Source organism: Thermobia domestica, chromosome 7 (genome assembly GCF_964235325.1).
Source record: "Thermobia domestica chromosome 7, izTheDome1.hap1.1, whole genome shotgun sequence".
Classification (NCBI taxonomy): Eukaryota; Metazoa; Arthropoda; class Insecta; order Zygentoma; family Lepismatidae; genus Thermobia; species Thermobia domestica.
In genome coordinates this window covers 142,920,920-142,939,604 of record NC_137460.1, presented here as the reverse complement: position 1 = coordinate 142,939,604, position 18,685 = coordinate 142,920,920, and the positions used below count along the sequence as shown (strand labels likewise).

General features: G+C 36.0%; 1 protein-coding gene across 1 annotated transcript in view; it reads left to right on the top strand.

The window, feature by feature from the left end:
• Positions 1-12,962: 12,962 nt before the first annotated feature.
• Positions 12,963-18,685, top strand: part of LOC145690429 (putative helicase mov-10-B.1) — a 128,928-nt gene continuing 123,205 nt past the window's right edge. Inside the window, exon 1 of the mRNA XM_081765293.1 lies at positions 12,963-13,321. Within this exon, the coding sequence (XP_081621419.1) occupies positions 13,207-13,321 (115 nt within the window). The 5' untranslated portion in view covers positions 12,963-13,206. The remainder of the gene's footprint in view (positions 13,322-18,685) is intronic.

The following is an 18,685-nucleotide window of genomic DNA, read 5'->3' as shown; positions in this document are numbered from 1 at the left end:
TGATCAATCACAAGCCTTTGGTCTTTGTCGGTCATCAAGCCAACATCCATAAGGGCGGCAGTAGATATGGCAGCTGTGGCACGCAAGCCGACAAAATACCAAATGCTCTGCATGACAACATAGCTTAATGAGGGGAAGTTCAGAGGGTAACAATTCTCTGCCGGTTCCAATCAAATTACTCCTATGTCTAAATGTATTACGTTTTGTTTTTGTCTTAGAAGTCATTGTAAAGAAACATCAAGGAACCACGATGTTAATATAAAAACTAGTTGAAAAAGTTTACACACTCAAATTTGAAGCTCTCAAACTTATACCCTTGGAGTTATTATATAATAAATGTGAACCCGTTTAGCACCCGTTTAAAATTAATAATGTATCTCATTTAATGAATATAAATTTGACATAATATTAAAACTGTAATTCAGCAATGTGAAAATAGATACAACTAATCTTAACAAGCATGTATTTCTGCTCAATAAATAAAATATAACGCTGGCGCCATCTATGAACAACAAAAGTAAATTTGTAAAAAAAAAGAACGAAAATGACAAAACTTTGGACTGATGTTTACCTAGCAAAACAACACTATATCGAATTTGTAAATATATGCTTCGAAATAGAATGTCAGGTCTCAACTTTTTAGCACCCCTCATCTTAGGATTTTGAAAATTGAAAAAATCGACACGCCCTACTGAAGCATATATATATGATGTGGTATAGAGTATCGCAAAATAAAAATCAGGAATGGGCAAAAACGGTTTTTATAAAAACCGGAAACAGATTTCTAGAAAAACCGGAATTTCGGTTCTCTCCAGAATGGGTGTTTTTTTACTGAAATCGGTTTTGGCTTTGTCCAAAACCGTCTCGGTTCGGTTCTCACCAAACATAAAACTATTTCTCTGGAAACGGAATAGATTCCTGGAGAACAACAAAACACTGTCCTGGTCAAAAATAGAACCAGTTTTGGAAAAACTGAAACCGGTTTCGATAAAAAATACCACCGGTTTTGGAGAAAACAGAACCCGGTTTCGATGAAAAATCAATTTTTGAAAATTTTCAAAGCCCGGTTTCGGTTTTTGTAAAAACCGGAAACCGAACTATCGGTTTTAGTGCCCACCGCTAATAGAAACAAAAATATTGTTTTTCCTTTATGCAAGCCAATATCTAATGATCGTGTATTTCCTCTCAATTGTGATGAATGAGACTGGCCGCCTTATGGAGAGTCGTTTTGACGTATGATTAGCGTCATACTAAAAGCCTGACTACTGCAGGAAATATATGTTAGTCGAATTCTTTAGTATGACACTAATCACGGGTCAGAACGACTCTGCATAAGGCCCTGGATTTTATGCAGAATCGTTGCGACGCGTGATTAGAGCAATTCTTAAGAGTCAGGTTTTTAGTATGACTCTAATCATACTTCGAAACGATTCTGAGAAAGACCTAATCAAACCACTGGCGGATTAAACCAAACGTTTTGGGGGGGTCTCTTTGTTGTGGAGTGGAATGTTTCCATAAATTACCCCCGCCCCAAAAAAAAGAAAGGTAAAACGGATTCAGGAAAAGAGGGTAAAAGATATAATTGCTACGGAATTTTCACCACAATGCCCCCTCCCCAAAACGATATTCTGTCTACAGGCCCGGTCGTGAGTAGTAATGGGGACACCTGATCGAAGTTTTGACTTTGACCCCGACATTTGCGACGTCATAGGTCAAAGGTCAATCACCTTGGCCCCGAATCAATGACCTAGGGGTACTAGGACCACCCCCTCTAGATTTTGGCAGGGGTACCATGGCCTACCCCCTAAAATTTGGCAGGGGTACATAGGACCACTCCCCTTAAATTTTGGAAATTGCCAAATCTAAAAATCTGGTGTGGTAGCCTAGGACCCCAGTATGTACCTCTAGTAGTATTGGGTGTCTATGTCGTTCCCTTTCATGGGTAAAAAATTGCCAAAAATTCAAATTTAGGAGGCTTTTGACCTAATTTATCCCCTTTGATGAGATCTTATTACCCTATATAGTTATATGGGCGTATACAAAGGTTCACTCACTTTCATAAGATATGGGTATATTAATGCACCCCTTGAAAAATTTGGGAGGGGTACTTTCGCCCCCCCTTAAATTTTGGAAATTGACCAATTTACACATTGGGTATTATAGTACAGGACCCTAACATGTATTATGATAAATTTGGGTGGTCCACCTCCTTCCGTTTTAGGGGTACAAAATTGCCAAAATATAAACGTAAGCAATACGTTGTACCACGTGTTTGTTCTTTTGGCCCAATTTATCCCCTTGGATGAGGTCCTATTACCTTATATGGTTATATGGTTATGTATAGCGGTCTATTCCCTATTATAGAACATAGGTAGATTTGTGCACCCCTTTAAAAATTTGGAAGGGGTACCTTGGCCCACCCCTTAAATTTTAGAAATTGCCCATTTTACACATTTGGTATAATAGTATAGGACCCTAATATATATTTCTATAAATTTGGGTGGTCCACCTCCTTCCGTTTTAGGGGTACAAAATTGCCAAAATATAAACGTAAGCAATACGTTGTACCACGTGTTTGTTCTTTTGGCCCAGTTTATCCCCTTGGATGAGGTCCTATTACCTTATATAGTTATATGGTTATGTATAGCGGTCTATTCCCTATTATAGAACAGTTACATTTGTGCACCCCTTTAAAAATTTGGAAGGGGTACATTGGCCCACCCCTTAAATTTTAGAAATTGCCCATTTTACACATTTGGTTTAATAGTATAGGACCATAATATATATTACTATAAATTTTGGTGGTCCACTTCGTTCCCTTTCATGGGTACGAAATTGCCAAATTTTAGTACAACCACATGTTTCGTTTTTGACCTAATTTATTCCCTTGGATGAGGTCCTATTACCTTATATGAATATGGTCATGTATAGGGGTCCATTACCTATCATAAGACATACATTTGTGCACCCCGGGTGGGATACCTTGGCCCACCCCTTTAATTTTGGAAATTACCCATTTTATATACTTGGTATTATACTATATGATCCTAATAGAGATTATTATAAATTTGGTTGGTTCACCTCGTTCCCTTTGATGGGTACGAAATTGCCAAATTTTAATACAATCACGTGTTTGGTTTTTGGCTCAATTTATCCCCTTGGATGAGGTCCTATTACCTTATATGGTTATATGATCATGTATACTGGTCCATTTCCTATTATAAGACATGGGTATTTTGATGCACCCCTTTAAATTTCGATTTAAGCATTTGGTATTATAGTACAGGACCTCAACATGTATCATGATAAATTTGGGTGGTCCACATCGTTCACTTTCATGGGTAAAAAAATTGCAAAAATATAAACTTAAGCTATATGTTGTACCACGTGTTTGGTTTTGGCCCAATTTCTCCCCTTCCATGAGGTTTTATTACCTTATATGATTATATGATCATGTATATAGGTCCATTTCCTATCATAAGACATGAGTACATTGATGCACCCTTTAAAAATTTGGGAGGGGTATCTTGGCTCATCCACTCAGTTTTAGAAATTGTTTAATATAAGCATTTGGTATCATAGTACAGGACTTCAATATGTACCACTATAAATTTCGATGGTCCACCTCGTTCCCTTTCATGGGTAAAGAACTTCCCAAAAATCATATTTCGGAGGTTATTGACCCCTTTGATAAGGATTTAACACGTTATATGGTATGTACAGAGGTTTATTATCTTCATATGTTTATGTGCCCTTTTAAATTTGGGAATTATCAAATAACAAAATTCGGTAAACGTTTTCTAGGACCCATTGATGTTCCTCTTATAGCCAAATACTCAAATTTTGAAGGTTATTGACCTATTTTTTGATACGGCTTTATTATTGAATAAGTACAGGATTTATTACTTTTTCGTAAGACACAGGTGTATTTGTGTACCAATCTTAAATTTTGGGAGGGGTACATTTCTTATTGTCATATCAATAATTGGTAATTGTTCTTAGAATTGGGTGGTATCTCTTTCTTTGGGTAAATCATTGTCAAATATTAGTATGATCACGTGATCAGTTATTGACCTATGATGGGATTAGGAGTCCAGGACATTGGTACATTGAAACTTTGTAGGGTAATTTGAGAATTGTCAAATGAATTTACGTCATTGGTTTTGATTATTCAAGCCTATGGACCAAATATAAACGTAAGCAATACGATGTACCACGTGATTGACCTTGATGAGGTAGTGTACAGGGATTCATTTCCTTTGTTGTGGTACTTCTTAAGTTTGAGTACACACTTAAACAGTTGGTTCTACTCAGGTAAACAATTGACGGACATTATTGACCTTATTGAACATATAATGATATGATGAATTCTAAGACTTAGGTATATCGCGAGAAGTATTCTTTAAATTTGGGAATTGTGATAAACAGAATTTTAACATAAGGCGCGAAATTTGAAACAATACTTTGAACTTTAGTCACAGCTCATAGTCTAATATCACTTGTGGTGATTGATTTGACCTTGAGCTTTAGAAATCTGATAGCTAACTTTATTGAATCTTATGACTCATAGTCTTAAGGGAATACATGCTAGAACACTGAAATTTAGTCACAAGCTGATGTAATCTGACACTGGCAAAGTTATTGTTGATGCAATTTGATTGGTTGATCACTATCTTTCGTGCAATCTGATTGGTTGATAAGTTTCAAATCTTTGATGCATTCAGTTTTGTTTTAACATTTAAAAAGTTTATGAAATTTTTGTTTGAAAATTTTTTGTTTGAAACTTTGGTTTGACATTTTTTCGTTTGAATTATTAGTTTAAAACTTTTTGTTTCGAAATTTTTGTGTGAAAATTTTTTTGAAATTTTTGTTTCAAAATTTTTTGTTTGAAACTGGTTTGAAATTTTTTCGTTTGAAATTTTTAGTTTGAAAATTTTTGTTTCGAAATTTTTCTTTGAAATTTCTTTTTTGAAATTTTCGTTTCAAAATTTTTTGTTTGGAAAACGTTTGTTTGAAATTTTTTGCTTGTAATATATGTTTTGAAATTTTTGTTTGAAAAACGTGTTTGAAATTTTTTCGTTTGAAATTTTTTTATTTTTTTTCGTTTCAAAATGTTTAAATTTTTAGTTCGAATTTTTTTGTTTCAAATTTTTCGTTTGCATTTTTTTGTTTGAAAATTTTTGTTTCGAAATTTTTGTTTGAATAAATTTTGTTTGAAATTTCTGTTTCAAAGTTTGGTTTGACATTTTTAAAAGTTTGTGCACTCATTAGTAAAGAACTAGAACTGTTTAGAATAAAACACCTGGCATCATTGTTTCTCATGGTGCAATAGTACACGTGAGAACATGGGGTTGTATTTGAAATGAAAAAACACAATTCATTGAAATGGATCTTATTATTACACTCCACATACATCCATACTAGATATAGGATCTGGATATTGTCGATACAATGTATTTTGAACATCTTGCACTAGTTTGTCTTTAGCATATAATTTTAATTCCAATTGAAGTCTTTTAAGGTCTATTGCAATATCAATTGGTGGAAACACAATGTCCATTTGACCACAAATAAACTGTTTATCAATACAGGTATGCACCCACGAACGATGTTAACAACAATCACAACACCTAGATACATGTTGTACAATATGCATGACACATTTTTCAAAATAGTATTTTTTCAGGAATATACTTGTTTTGTTGCACACTTCCACTGCATGTTTTACACACTGGAATACGTTGATGAATTTGTTCCATTCCGTTTGCGATAGATACACCATGTTGCGAAGGACATGCAATGTACTCCTTTTACGTAACAGCACCATCTTCTCTTCAAGGACTGTACGTGGTACCACTTCATGATTTGAGCCTGATGATTTGACTATGGTCACATTTAGCTCTCGTGAACATAATATTTGCCATTCTTCACAGGTCAGTTGTACACCAAATTGTTCTGCTTTGCCCAATCGAATCAGAGGTTCAAATGTTCTAGATCTGATACCAATCATCACATGTTTTGTTTGAAATATATTTATTGGATAATAGCTTGCGAAGAGGAATTCTTTATCGTTAGAAGTACACATCTTTCCTGCTGAAACGCACTTGCTCAAATGATTTCATGGGCTGACACTGTATTTGCTCATTTCATAGTTATTTCTGACGTCATTGGAAAGGAATGTGCTGACGTTTGAATTCATGATTTCATCACAGTTGCTGACCTCATGCTGAGTAACCAAATTCATAGATCGCATTCTGCATACAGCTACCTCTGACGTCAAAGGAATGTGCTAACGTTTGAATTCATGATTTCATCACAATTGCTGACGAAACCGGCTGTGTACTAAATTCAAATTGATGACTTCGACCCAAGAATCCTTTGCAACATAAAGATACAGATCCAGTATTTAAGAAACACAGAAGTTCTTCTTGTTTTGATGCTTCCATGGGTAAATATCTTGCTGGTAGAATTATATTCTTATCATTTTCAAGCTTCACTACGATTCTTAATCCAAACTTTGTAGGGATTTTTTGGCTAGCTAAGATCCTATAAGGTACATTCTATTGTAAATCAGTAATCTTGGTAAATGATTTCATCAAATCTCGTGTGTTTAGAAAGTGCAGACAAGGAGCCATGATGATGTTATCATGAATACTAATGCGAACGATACTTATATATGATGCAAAACTGATGACGTTGCATTATCATGTTCTGACGTGTACTATTGCACCATGATAAACAATGTTGCCAGACGTTTTTATTCTAAACAGTTCCGGTTCTTTACTAATGAGTGCACAAATTTTCAAAAATGTCAAACCAAACTTTGAAACAGAAATTTCAAACAAAATTTTTTCAAAAATTTCGAAACAAAAATTTTCAAACAAAAAAATGCAAACAAAAAATTTCGAACTAAAAATTTAAATATTTTGAAACGAAAAAAAAATTCAAACAAAAAAATTTCAAACACGTTTTTCAAACAAAAATTTCAAAACATATATATTACAAGCAAAAAATTTCAAACAAACGTTTTTCAAACAAAAAATTTTGAAACAAAAATTTCAAACAAAAATTTTGAAAAAAATTTCAAACAAAAATTTTTCAAAGAAAAATTTCGAAACAAAAAATTTCAAACGAAAAATTTCAAACGAAAAAATTTCAAACGTTTCAAACAAAAAATTTTGAAAAAAATTTCAAAAAAATTTTCACACAAAAATTTCGAAACAAAAAGTTTTAAACTAATAATTCAAACGAAAAAATGTCAAACCAAAGTTTCAAACAAAAAATTTTCAAACAAAAATTTCAAAAACTTTTTAAATGTTAAAACAAAACTGAATGCATCAAAGATTTGAAACTTATCAACCAATCAGATTGCACGAAAGATAGTGATCAACCAATCAAATTGCATTAACAGTAACTTTGCCAGTGTTAGATTACATCAGCTTGTGACTAAATTTCAGTGTTCTAGCATGTATTTCCTTAAGACTATGAATCATAAGATTCAATAAAGTTAGCTATCAGATTTCTAAAGCTCAAGGTCAAATCAATCACCACAAGTGATATTAGACTATGAGCTGTGACTAAAGTTCAAAGTATTGTTTCAAATTTCGCGCCTTATGTTAAAATTCTGTTTATCACAATTCCCAAATTTAAAGAATACTTCTCGCGATATACCTAAGTCTTAGAATTCATCATATCATTATATGTTCAATAAGGTCAATAATGTCCGTCAATTGTTTACCTGAGTAGAACCAACTGTTTAAGTGTGTACTCAAACTTAAGAAGTACCACAACAAAGGAAATGAATCCCTGTACACTACCTCATCAAGGTCAATCACGTGGTACATCGTATTGCTTACGTTTATATTTGGTCCATAGGCTGGAATAATCAAAACCAATGACGCAATTTCATTTGACAATTCTCAAATTACCCTACAAAGTTTCAATGTACCAATGTCCTGGACTCCTAATCCCATCATAGGTCAATAACTGATCACGTGATCATACTAATATTTGACAATGATTTACCCAAAGAAAGAGATACCACCCAATTCTAAGAACAATTACCAATTATTGATATGACAATAAGAAATGTACCCCTCCCAAAATTTAAGATTGGTACACAAATACACCTGTGTCTTACGAAAAAGTAATAAATCCTGTACTTATTCAATAATAAAGCCGTATCAAAAAATAGGTCAATAACCTTCAAAATTTGAGTATTTGGCTATAAGAGGAACATCAATGGGTCCTAGAAAACGTTTACCGAATTTTGTTATTTGATAATTCCCAAATTTAAAAGGGCACATAAACATATGAAGATAATAAACCTCTGTACATACCATATAACGTGTTAAATCCTTATCAAAGGGGTCAATAACCTCCGAAATATGATTTTTGGGAAGTTCTTTACCCATGAAAGGGAACGAGGTGGACCATCGAAATTTATAGTGGTACATATTGAAGTCCTGTACTATGATACCAAATGCTTATATTAAACAATTTCTAAAACTGAGTGGATGAGCCAAGATACCCCTCCCAAATTTTTAAAGGGTGCATCAATGTACTCATGTCTTATGATAGGAAATGGACCTATATACAAGACCATATAATCGTATAAGGTAATAAAACCTCATGGAAGGGGAGAAATTGGGCCAAAACCAAACACGTGGTACAACATATAGCTTAAGTTTATATTTTTGCAATTTTTTACCCATGAAAGTGAACGATGTGGACCACCCAAATTTATCATGATACATGTTGAGGTCTTGTACTGTAATACCGAATGCTTAAATCGAAATTTAAAGGGGTGCATCAAAATACCCATGTCTTATAATAGGAAATGGACCAGTATACATGATGATATAACCATATAAGGTAATAGGACCTCATCCAAGGGGATAAATTGAGCCAAAAACCAAACACGTGATTGTATTAAAATTTGGCAATTTCGTACCCATCAAAGGGAACGAGGTGAACCAACCAAATTTTTAGTAATCTCTATTAGGGTTCTATACTATAATACCAAATATATAAAATGGGTAATTTCCAAAATTAAAGGGGTGGGCCAAGGTATCCCACCCGGGGTGCACAAATGTACCTATGTCTTATGATAGGTAATGGACCCCTATACATGACCATATAGTCATATAAGGTAATAGGACCTCATCCAAGGGAATAAATTAGGTCAAAAACGAAACATGTGGTTGTACTAAAATTTGGCAATTTCGTACCCATGAAAGGGAACGAGGTGGACCACCAAAATTTATAGTAATATATATTATGGTCCTATACTATTATACCAAATGTGTAAAATGGGCAATTTCTAAAATTTAAGGGGTGGGCCAATGTACCCCTTCCAAATTTTTAAAGGGGTGCACAAATGTAACTGTTCTATAATAGGGAATAGACCGCTATACATAACCATATAACTATATAAGGTAATAGCACCTCATCCAAGGGGATAAACTGGGCCAAAAGAACAAACACGTGGTACAACGTATTGCTTACGTTTATATTTTGGCAATTTTGTACCCCTAAAACGGAAGGAGGTGGACCACCCAAATTTATCATAATACATGTTAGGGTCCTGTACTATAATACCCAATGTTTAAATTGGTCAATTTCCCAAATTTAAGGGGGGGGGGCAAAGTACCCTCCCAAATTTTTCAAGGGGTGCATTAACATACCCATATCTTATGAAATGGAATGAATCCCTTTATACGCCCATATAACTATATAGGGTAATAAGACCTCATCAAAGGGGATAAATTAGGTCAAAAGCCTCCTAAATTTGAATTTTTGGCAATTTTTTAACCATGAAAGGGAACGACATAGACACCCAATACTACTTGTCCTAGGCTACGACACCAGATTTTTAGATTTGGCAATTTCCAAAATTTAAGGGGGTGGTCCTATGTACCCCTGCCAAAATTTAGGGGGTAGGCCATGGTACCCCTGCCAAAATCTAGAGGGGGCGGTCCTTGTACCCCTAGGTCATTGACCCGGTGCCAAGGTGATTGACCTTTGACCTATGACGTCGCAAAGGTCGGGGTCAAAGTCAAAACTTCGATCAGGTGTCCCCATTACTACTTCGTGGATATGCTTTACTAAATATTTCGCTAGAAAAATATCAGGTTAAACATTTCTTAGAACGCTCATAATGTTTCTGTATTTTAGTAAAATGAATTAGACAAAAGAACTTACGACAAGTTACAACGCAAAATGCGCTTTTTGGTGAATACCACCCAAGGCGTATCTGTGGATATAATATTGTCGCGATGTACGACAATGTTCCTGTGACATTCAAAAGTGCTGGTCCTCCTACTGTCTCCATTCCACCATTTCATTCATTGCTCATCAGCACCATCTCCTTTAGCCTAGCCCGCATAACCATGTGACGTAAAACTCAAAAATTTCATTTTCATTTTTTCCATTCAGCCGCTTTTCGCCAGAACGAGATCGCAACCACGTTTTCAGTCGGTGCAATGTGGATTAAAATCGTTCTGCACTGGCCACACTCGAATGCAGGGTTACAAGTATGCAGAGCAGTTTTCGAATAGTCACGCGTAGATCTTCGTCACTGGTGGCCAAGGCTTCCAACGCAGTCCGTGATAGAGTTTCACCTTCCTCTTTAATCCTCTTCCATTTAGAAGTACAGATTTCAAATTCAGAACTAAGGAGGGAAAACAGCATTTTTTCTTCAGTTCCGTTAGTTTTGTAAAGTGCGATAGTTTTAGAACGCGGAGGTGTTGCTCAAAGTTTTGTCAGTTGCACGTGTTGGCAATAGAATGTTGAGTCCGTATACGTTTAAAACTTCCGGCACAAGACGCATTTTGAGGTCTTTTACGACCGACTCTATCAACGCAATGTAGTCAGTTCTTCAGTAGTAAGATGTCGTGTCATCTGCCCTGAAGTGAGCACTAAGTGTTTGTCTTTGGGTGAGATGAGGAGTTCGAATCTGCACGTCGACACTAGTAGCCATTCTGGATATTGCTTCGGAAATTGCCTTGAATTCTTCTTTGCTTTTTGAACGCTTCTTGTTTAATGCTGCGATAGTGTCCTGAATGACATCTGACGCTGCGTTCATGTCTAAATCTGTCTTTTGCAAAAGTCGATTAAGGAGAGAGTTATCGTGAGAACACCCTGAAGACAAGTAATAGTTACGATAAACTCGCTGTCGTGCATGGCAGAAGAAAGTGCCCGTGCTTTGGCTGTATTTAACTTGGATCACTTGGAACACACTGTAGAGCCTCACTAATTTTTTTGAAATTTCAAATGAAATTGTAACACCATGTCGTTCCGTTCAACCCCTCTCGTTTCACAAAATGTCTCCAATTGGCCACCAAGCGTACGCTTAAAGATAGTATTACGTTTTGACGATGCGGTGGAAAACACAATGATCTCTTTCATTGTTCCCAGACATTTCCTCACGCACTATACTGACGATGACCTGAATATGGACAAGTTGAGGCTGTGATTGCAACATGAACAGTACAGTGCGTTTGAAGCCTCCTTCTGGATCTCCTGCACTGCCCTTGAGAGGTTATGACGGCGCAACCATCTGTAAGAATACCAACGCAGTTTTTCGGGTCGAGTGAGAAGTCTCGTAGCAAAGATAGAACAATTTTTCCAATTTTCCCTAGAGTCAATGAGAGTTCAAGTGGTTTTGCGTCTTCGGATTCCGAGCTCGAACCAATGTCCTCACGTTTCAGCTCTGCTGATCGAGGATCAATGAAACTGAAGCAGTCTTCTCTTATTTCACCCATGTGTTCGTACCTTAGAATCGAAGACAACTGAGATGTGTTCGAAACGTCCGTAGTCTCATCAAACATAATAGAATAAAACTGACCCGCACTCGATTGACAATATTATAGACGTGATTTCTCATCCACAACACACAATGAGGGCATTTTGTGTGGTTTTATTGGCAAAAATTGTCCTTTTCGATGCTTTCTTCCAGTGATTCTTTAAAACATCGTTACCACAAGTCATTCTAAATTTGCCCAATTCTCGAAAATTGCCCTCGTTGAACTTAGTTCTACACCGTCACCATCTGAGGTCCAATTATCCGCACAAGCATCTTCCCTGTGGCCTTGAAAAGCAATGCCTTGCCTTCCAAGGAATATCACATTCTACAACATTAATTTCAGTTTGTCGCGATTTAGGATTACTTGTCTTCTTGACGAGTTGATTTGATTCCCGACTGGATTTACTGGTTCCCAGTAGTTTTTCAGAAACGTTTTTCCGACCTCAACAGCGTTAATGTACTATTATGCCTTGTTGTGAATTTCTAAAATACCGTAGAAAGTAGCGAATTTCTTCAAAGGTTTAGTCATAAGAGTTTGGAGAGGCATGTTTATTCGATAGTCCCCAACCAAACCCGTAGCAAAAAATGAGCAATATTTACAAAAAAAAAAAAAAAAAAAAAAAAAAAAACTCATGGGAAAGAACTAGCCATGGATAGTTTTCCTGATGTTATGGCCTCAAGTAAAATCGTCCTTCTTCCTGAAATTTATCTGATATTATGACTCGAGTTATCGTTAGCGTTAAACGCGGCATGCTGGACAGACACAATTTTTAAATAGAATTTAAAGAATTAACCCTCTTTTGAAATATCGCAAGAACGATCCCAAACTTTCGTTCGTGTGGCGGTAAGCTACAAGCAACAGTGTGTGTAATTTTAATATTTTGGAGGGCTCTTGGGGGGGCGATTGCCTCCTTTAATCCGCCCCTGAATAAAACTAATGAAACTATCGAAGACATATGTAATGGTCTTAATGAATTATTCTGTTTTAATTAAATAAAATTTCATCAATAAATTTTGTTACATAGACCCTAAAACAAAATATTTATTCGCACCTATTTTAAGAATGTTGGAACGGGGAAATCCCGTAAATTGTATTCGCAAGTTGATTTGTTAACAATTCAGCGAATTCGCAAGTTGATTGGCTCACATGGCTAGGTTTGTCTAGCGGAAGCGGATGTGCAGCGGTAATGTGATGCAATACAGCCATTGAGCCATTACCACATGTACCAGAAGAAATAGCTGAGTCTGTGGTGATTGCTGTTTGTCCTTGGTAAAGATATTCTGGGCTACAAGCTGATGTATGTTTAAAAATCACTATTTCATCATTGTAGTGATGAAGATTAATCAGTGGATTTAAATCGAACTTTTTGTACAAGAAGGAATAACAGACCCTCCCAAAGATGAGAGAAAAACCAGCTAGAAGAAGGACAACACCAAACGAAAAAGGCAGAGGAGGCAAGATGAAAACAGGATCTTTTAGGCCTAGAAATAGGTCTATGCCAACAAAAGAAAGAGGTACTTATTAACTACTAACAGTTAGTCCGGAATTAGGCAATTACAATTAGTTTAGTTTATGTTATATTAGTGCAGAAGTCCCGCATAATTTTCCAAAAAATGATAGAATTTCGCTTATTTCTACTAATATTACGTTAGTTTAGGTTAGTTCAGGTTAGCTTACGTTAGTTTATGTTGGGCTAGGTTAGATTTGGTTACATTATGTTACGTCTAAGTACTTGCATCACTCATTTCTCTTGTAAATTTTGTGTTTTTTACGTGCTTCTGGACCCCTTGTACTAAACATACCCCTTAGAATTATTTAAATATTAATTTATCATTGTGTAACAGGCGACGTGCAAGGGTTATAGTTAAGGAGCCGTGCAAGTTTTCTTTTGGCCCACCACTTGAAGTAATGGTTGAAAAATATTTTCAGTTTTTAATTTCGTTCTTATTGTCCCCTATAAGGTTTCAACTGGACAAGATGAAGATATCTCGTTTGCCATAGATAAAATTTAAGGGGATCACCAGCCAGAAATAATTTTTGAAAAATTACGATTTACGAATAAATACTGCTTTTTGGTGTGTAGCTTAAAAACAAGTGCCATAAACACAAACCAAACTCTGCTAGGTGGCCACTGAAAAGTACCAATTCTGTCTAACCCAGGCAGGTCGAGGCTTAAGTTTAGAGTTGACCCTCCAGTCTGAAGTTGCCCTTGGACTTTGTAACATAAAAAAAACAGTGGTTAAAGTATTAAAAATTGTTACATTTCACTTAACTTCAGTACTCCGTGTGTTTCACAGAAATTTAAAAGGTTTTCTTCATTATTTTTGCGCATCCGTTAAACCTGTTCGCCATATTCGCCATATTTTACAACTACCATGCTGCTGAAACCTTCCGCACCCGGCAAATAGTACTAACTTCCACATATCTTTTCTCGTATTAAACATAACTCTTCTGCCGAACTTACATTCCTAAACATCAAATAAAAACTTCAAATTATCATTTCTTACCTCATTTCTCCTGTAAATTTTCCTGATTTTTATAAAAAGCGGAGGGGTAACTCTAAACTTAACCCCAGGTCGAAGTTGGTGGGCCCGTGCGATAGCACTTAAATGGGTCCGAAGAGAGCAGGCGCGTTAGCGATGGTAAGTGTGCGTGCATGCAAGGGTAATGGAAAGAAGCGGAGGTCCATGTTCCGTTAAGGGGGTCCAAAACTACGCTGGACCCCATTAAGCTAACCTAACCCGACCTAAGCGAACCTAACCTAATATAACGTTATATTATGTAATCAAACGAAAATCAATAGAAAGAAGTGGTGTCAAAAGACACTGGACCTCCTTAACGAAACATTGACCGAATCGGATATTGGCAATGATACGAGTTTCAAAACACTTGTCATGGTTTCACAGTAGCGGGTGCCATAAACACTCCGCTTGTAAACATAAAATACAGGTTCTGTACACTTTGCAGAAATATTCAGCCGGTGGGAAATAGCGTCTAATAGAGCCGTCTCTCATATGCACTCACTTGTTTTATCCGTCGTAAAGAACTTGTAATGATTTTACTCTAGCAGGCCTACACTTGTAAACTTAAAATGTAGCTGTATTACTTTGTGTGTAATTGTGTCGTCTACAGAAATTTGTTCCTTATAACCTTCTATTTTCATGCAAAGTATATAATTTTACCTGTAAACCTTCCAAAACGTGGTGTGCCAAAGCTATATCTAAACCACGGGCGATGTGGCTTTATTACGTATAGATTAAATTACGGGTTGGAGACGCAGTTTTAAGGATATCAGAATTTTGAAGTGTAAAATTTATTATTTTCCATCAAATGATAATAATCAAGAACAAGTTTGCCGAGTCAGATATATGAAATTGTCACCCCCATTCAATTGGTATATCAATTCGAACTTATAAGTGCTGAAGATTTTATAATCTTAGTACAGCATTATTCGAGTAAACTGTTGTATCAAATCTTGGCATATATATATATATATATATTTTCAGGTTAGGTAACGTTTTGTATTTCCTTTAGCAGAGCGTGCATTAAATGAACAGCTCCATTACTACTTGCAGATTGACTTCACAAGGGCTCAGTATAAATACAGAGTGGACGTATGGTATAAAAAATACAGTGCATAAAACGTGAACCAACTTGTGCTAGATGACTACTAAAAAGCACGAATGCTATCTAATCGAGTCAGAGCAGGAGCGCAGTAGGTGGTCTCGAGTAGTAGCGAGAGGGGGCAGCCGTAGGGTTCAGGCGCGTCAGCGACGGGGGTATACGCATAAACGAGGATAGTGGTAGTGCGCACTACGGATACAGTACTTTTAGTATCACTCCAAATTCATTTAAACATGCTTTGCACTGACAGTAATCACTTATGTTTACATTCTCATTCCTTCATGAATGTTTCAGATTGTGTTTACCTAAAATTTTCTATTTGGTAGAACCATCTGCTCGAATGAACCCCTTAATACAATGAACTAGCTGTCATAATATCAATATTATAATTTGTATTTGATAGTTTGAAATAAAAAGTAAAATTCCAGTCATGGGAGGTAAGGAGACAGTAGACCTACTTCCCACCAAGCGTATTAAGAATAGTATCATTATTTCCTGTCCTGCCGGTAACAGCACTCAGTTTGTAGATTTGGATCTTGTTTAGATGAAGAAAGAAAAAAAAAAAAAGATTTACAAGAGAAATGAGTTGAAGGAAGGGTAACGTAATTGATTTGTGTGTCATTTAAGAATGAAATAGAAGTACATGTTGTGTAAATAAGAAATGTATAATACTGTAGAGACTATATGTACTTACCGGAAGCGCACATAAGGGAATATGAGTACAATGATGGAAGTAGTTAGCCTTAACCTAACATTAACAGAAGGTATCGAAATTGTAACATTTAAAAGAAAAAAAGGGGGCTGGCTCTTTCAGCGAAACATAGCGTATTAAGTAATTTATTTGTAGCTACAAAAATACCTACAGACTAAGAATACGGAGACAATTATAGCTATATAACTCTGAAACTCGCATTTCTTCGTGAAAATTTTCTCTTACTTTCTGCACTCCTGTTAGCACACGTCGATACTTGACTTCAAACAGGTAAACTTGAGAGGCACCAACAGAAATAATTGTTCACAACTTTTTTCTTTGCGCCTGCTCACAAGCTGAAAACGTATATTTCGTTAAAACGATTAGTCATGAGAAAAGCGTTCATCAATTTGTGCCAGGAGGCTACTACAAACTAGCGTTCCATCAATTCCGATACAGAGCAGGGCGAAGCTGGATGAACTGCAAAATAGCGCGGGATGCGTACATGGGAGTAGGCGCATCAGTGACGGTATATATGCACATAACAGAAGTGTGAAAACACACTAACCGTTTCTAGGTAATCATTACAGGTTCCCTTTGCATTACAATTGTATAGTAATGAATTACTTTTAACGCTGTTTCTATGTTCGCAGACAAATTGTATGTTCTTCGCCTACACGAATAAATTCTTCAAACACTTTCTTATGTAAATTAACTGATTTTACTTGTAAATTAAAAAAAAAAAAAAGTAAATAATGAAAGGGAAAAGAAATGCAAACTTAGGACATGTATGTTGGTTTAAGTACTGCAGATGATAGGAAAAATAGAAAATTTACAGGGAAACTAATAGACACGAAGTAGAAGCATGAGACTGACAAAATGAGGAAACCAAGGTGAGTAATTACGGGGAAAAGCTTTAATCTTTGAACTATATTGAGGGGCGTATTAAACATGTTTGACTGGTTTAAACCAGTTGCTTTCTTCAAACCACGAATTCTGTATGTCAAGCAGTTGTAATTTTAGGATTAAGACCCCTAAAGATAATGAAGCTTCTAGTTGCACCTGCAATGCTGCCTATTTACAGTAGAATAATTAAAAAAATAAGAACACAATAAGAATAGAGTTGGAAAGAAATCTCCTAGTTCCTATATTTAACGGTGCCGTTTTGCGATTCCTCTTGCTAACCTGAGGAAAAATCTAAGTCAGTCTGGCAGGCCACTTGATTCGAACCTGGATCCTACCGATTGCGAACCATTAGTCTACGCCTGCTTGGTTTACACCATTGGAAACTCATTGTCCTGAATTTTATGCATAGGTATAATTCCGTCATTTGCATCTGCTTGCCGTATCCTGGGGTTCAACCCAGTATCTCACTAATGGAGCTAGCGTAATCGTTGTACAATACTGAGATGATTTTTTATCTCTAGTGTGTCTTTAAAAATACATAGTAATGAGACTTCAGAGTAAAATACTGAAAATTAGATTACGTTATACTTGAATAAGTTTTACAAAACAAACCAATATACACTTCTTAGCGCTCACGTCAACGTTATTTTCTCTCGTTATGTCCAAATGAAATAGGACTAATTAACTACGAATTGTAATTCCTGATATTTGATTAGTAGACCTACATCTTAAAAATTATGATTGTTATTTGAAAATAGCGTGTACACTTACATTTTGAGTCTCAGAAATGGTCCATTCCACCGAAAATTACACAATAATGGTTACACGACCATTTTTGAAAAATCTGATAATTTGCACACATGTTAGTACATTATTTCGTAAACACAGTGGTACGATTAGAACTATCGGATTCCATTTCGTATGTCCAGAGTGACCGTATTTCCAATATGGTCTGTAGCAAATCATGAGAAAATCAGGGTGTACGCGAATGTATATTATCTTGGATATAAAAACTGGTACAGATAAAGGACAAACACCAGTGGAAAGGTTATGAAGAGGCCTTAAATGTAGTGCTAAAACTTTTCACTATGGTGCCTCATTCTTGTTCCAGACACCAACACCAGGGCTTCAGTCCGAACCACAAGAAATAGGCCCAGATGCTTCTTCAACCGCCAAATTTCACAGTATGAGCAATGCAATCTGTTAAGTAATGCTCACCTGACATACGCGACGCCCACACACGTCCATCGGATTGCCACTACATACAGCGTGATTCGTAACTCCACATGATGCATTCCCTGCCTCACTGTCCTCAGACCATATTTTGCACTACTGTAATCGAGGGTACTCGTTCACTTGTGTGATCTTTGGCTTAATAAGCAATAGCTCGCCCATTAAAACATGTTTTTACACCCGTAAGGTATAGTACGTGTACTAGTATGACTCATACCGACCGAACTTTCTGGCTTAGGATGTATCCTTTCTTCGATGTGTTAAGGTGGGTAGTGAGAATTATATTATGTTATCGCTTCTTAGATTAGTGAGATGTTCTACTGCAAACTGATGTTCAGCTGTATCTGAAATTATATCCATAAATAAAAGTGGCCACTTGTGACGAAAACGTCGTCTGATTTTCTCATACTTTACGGAGGTTGTT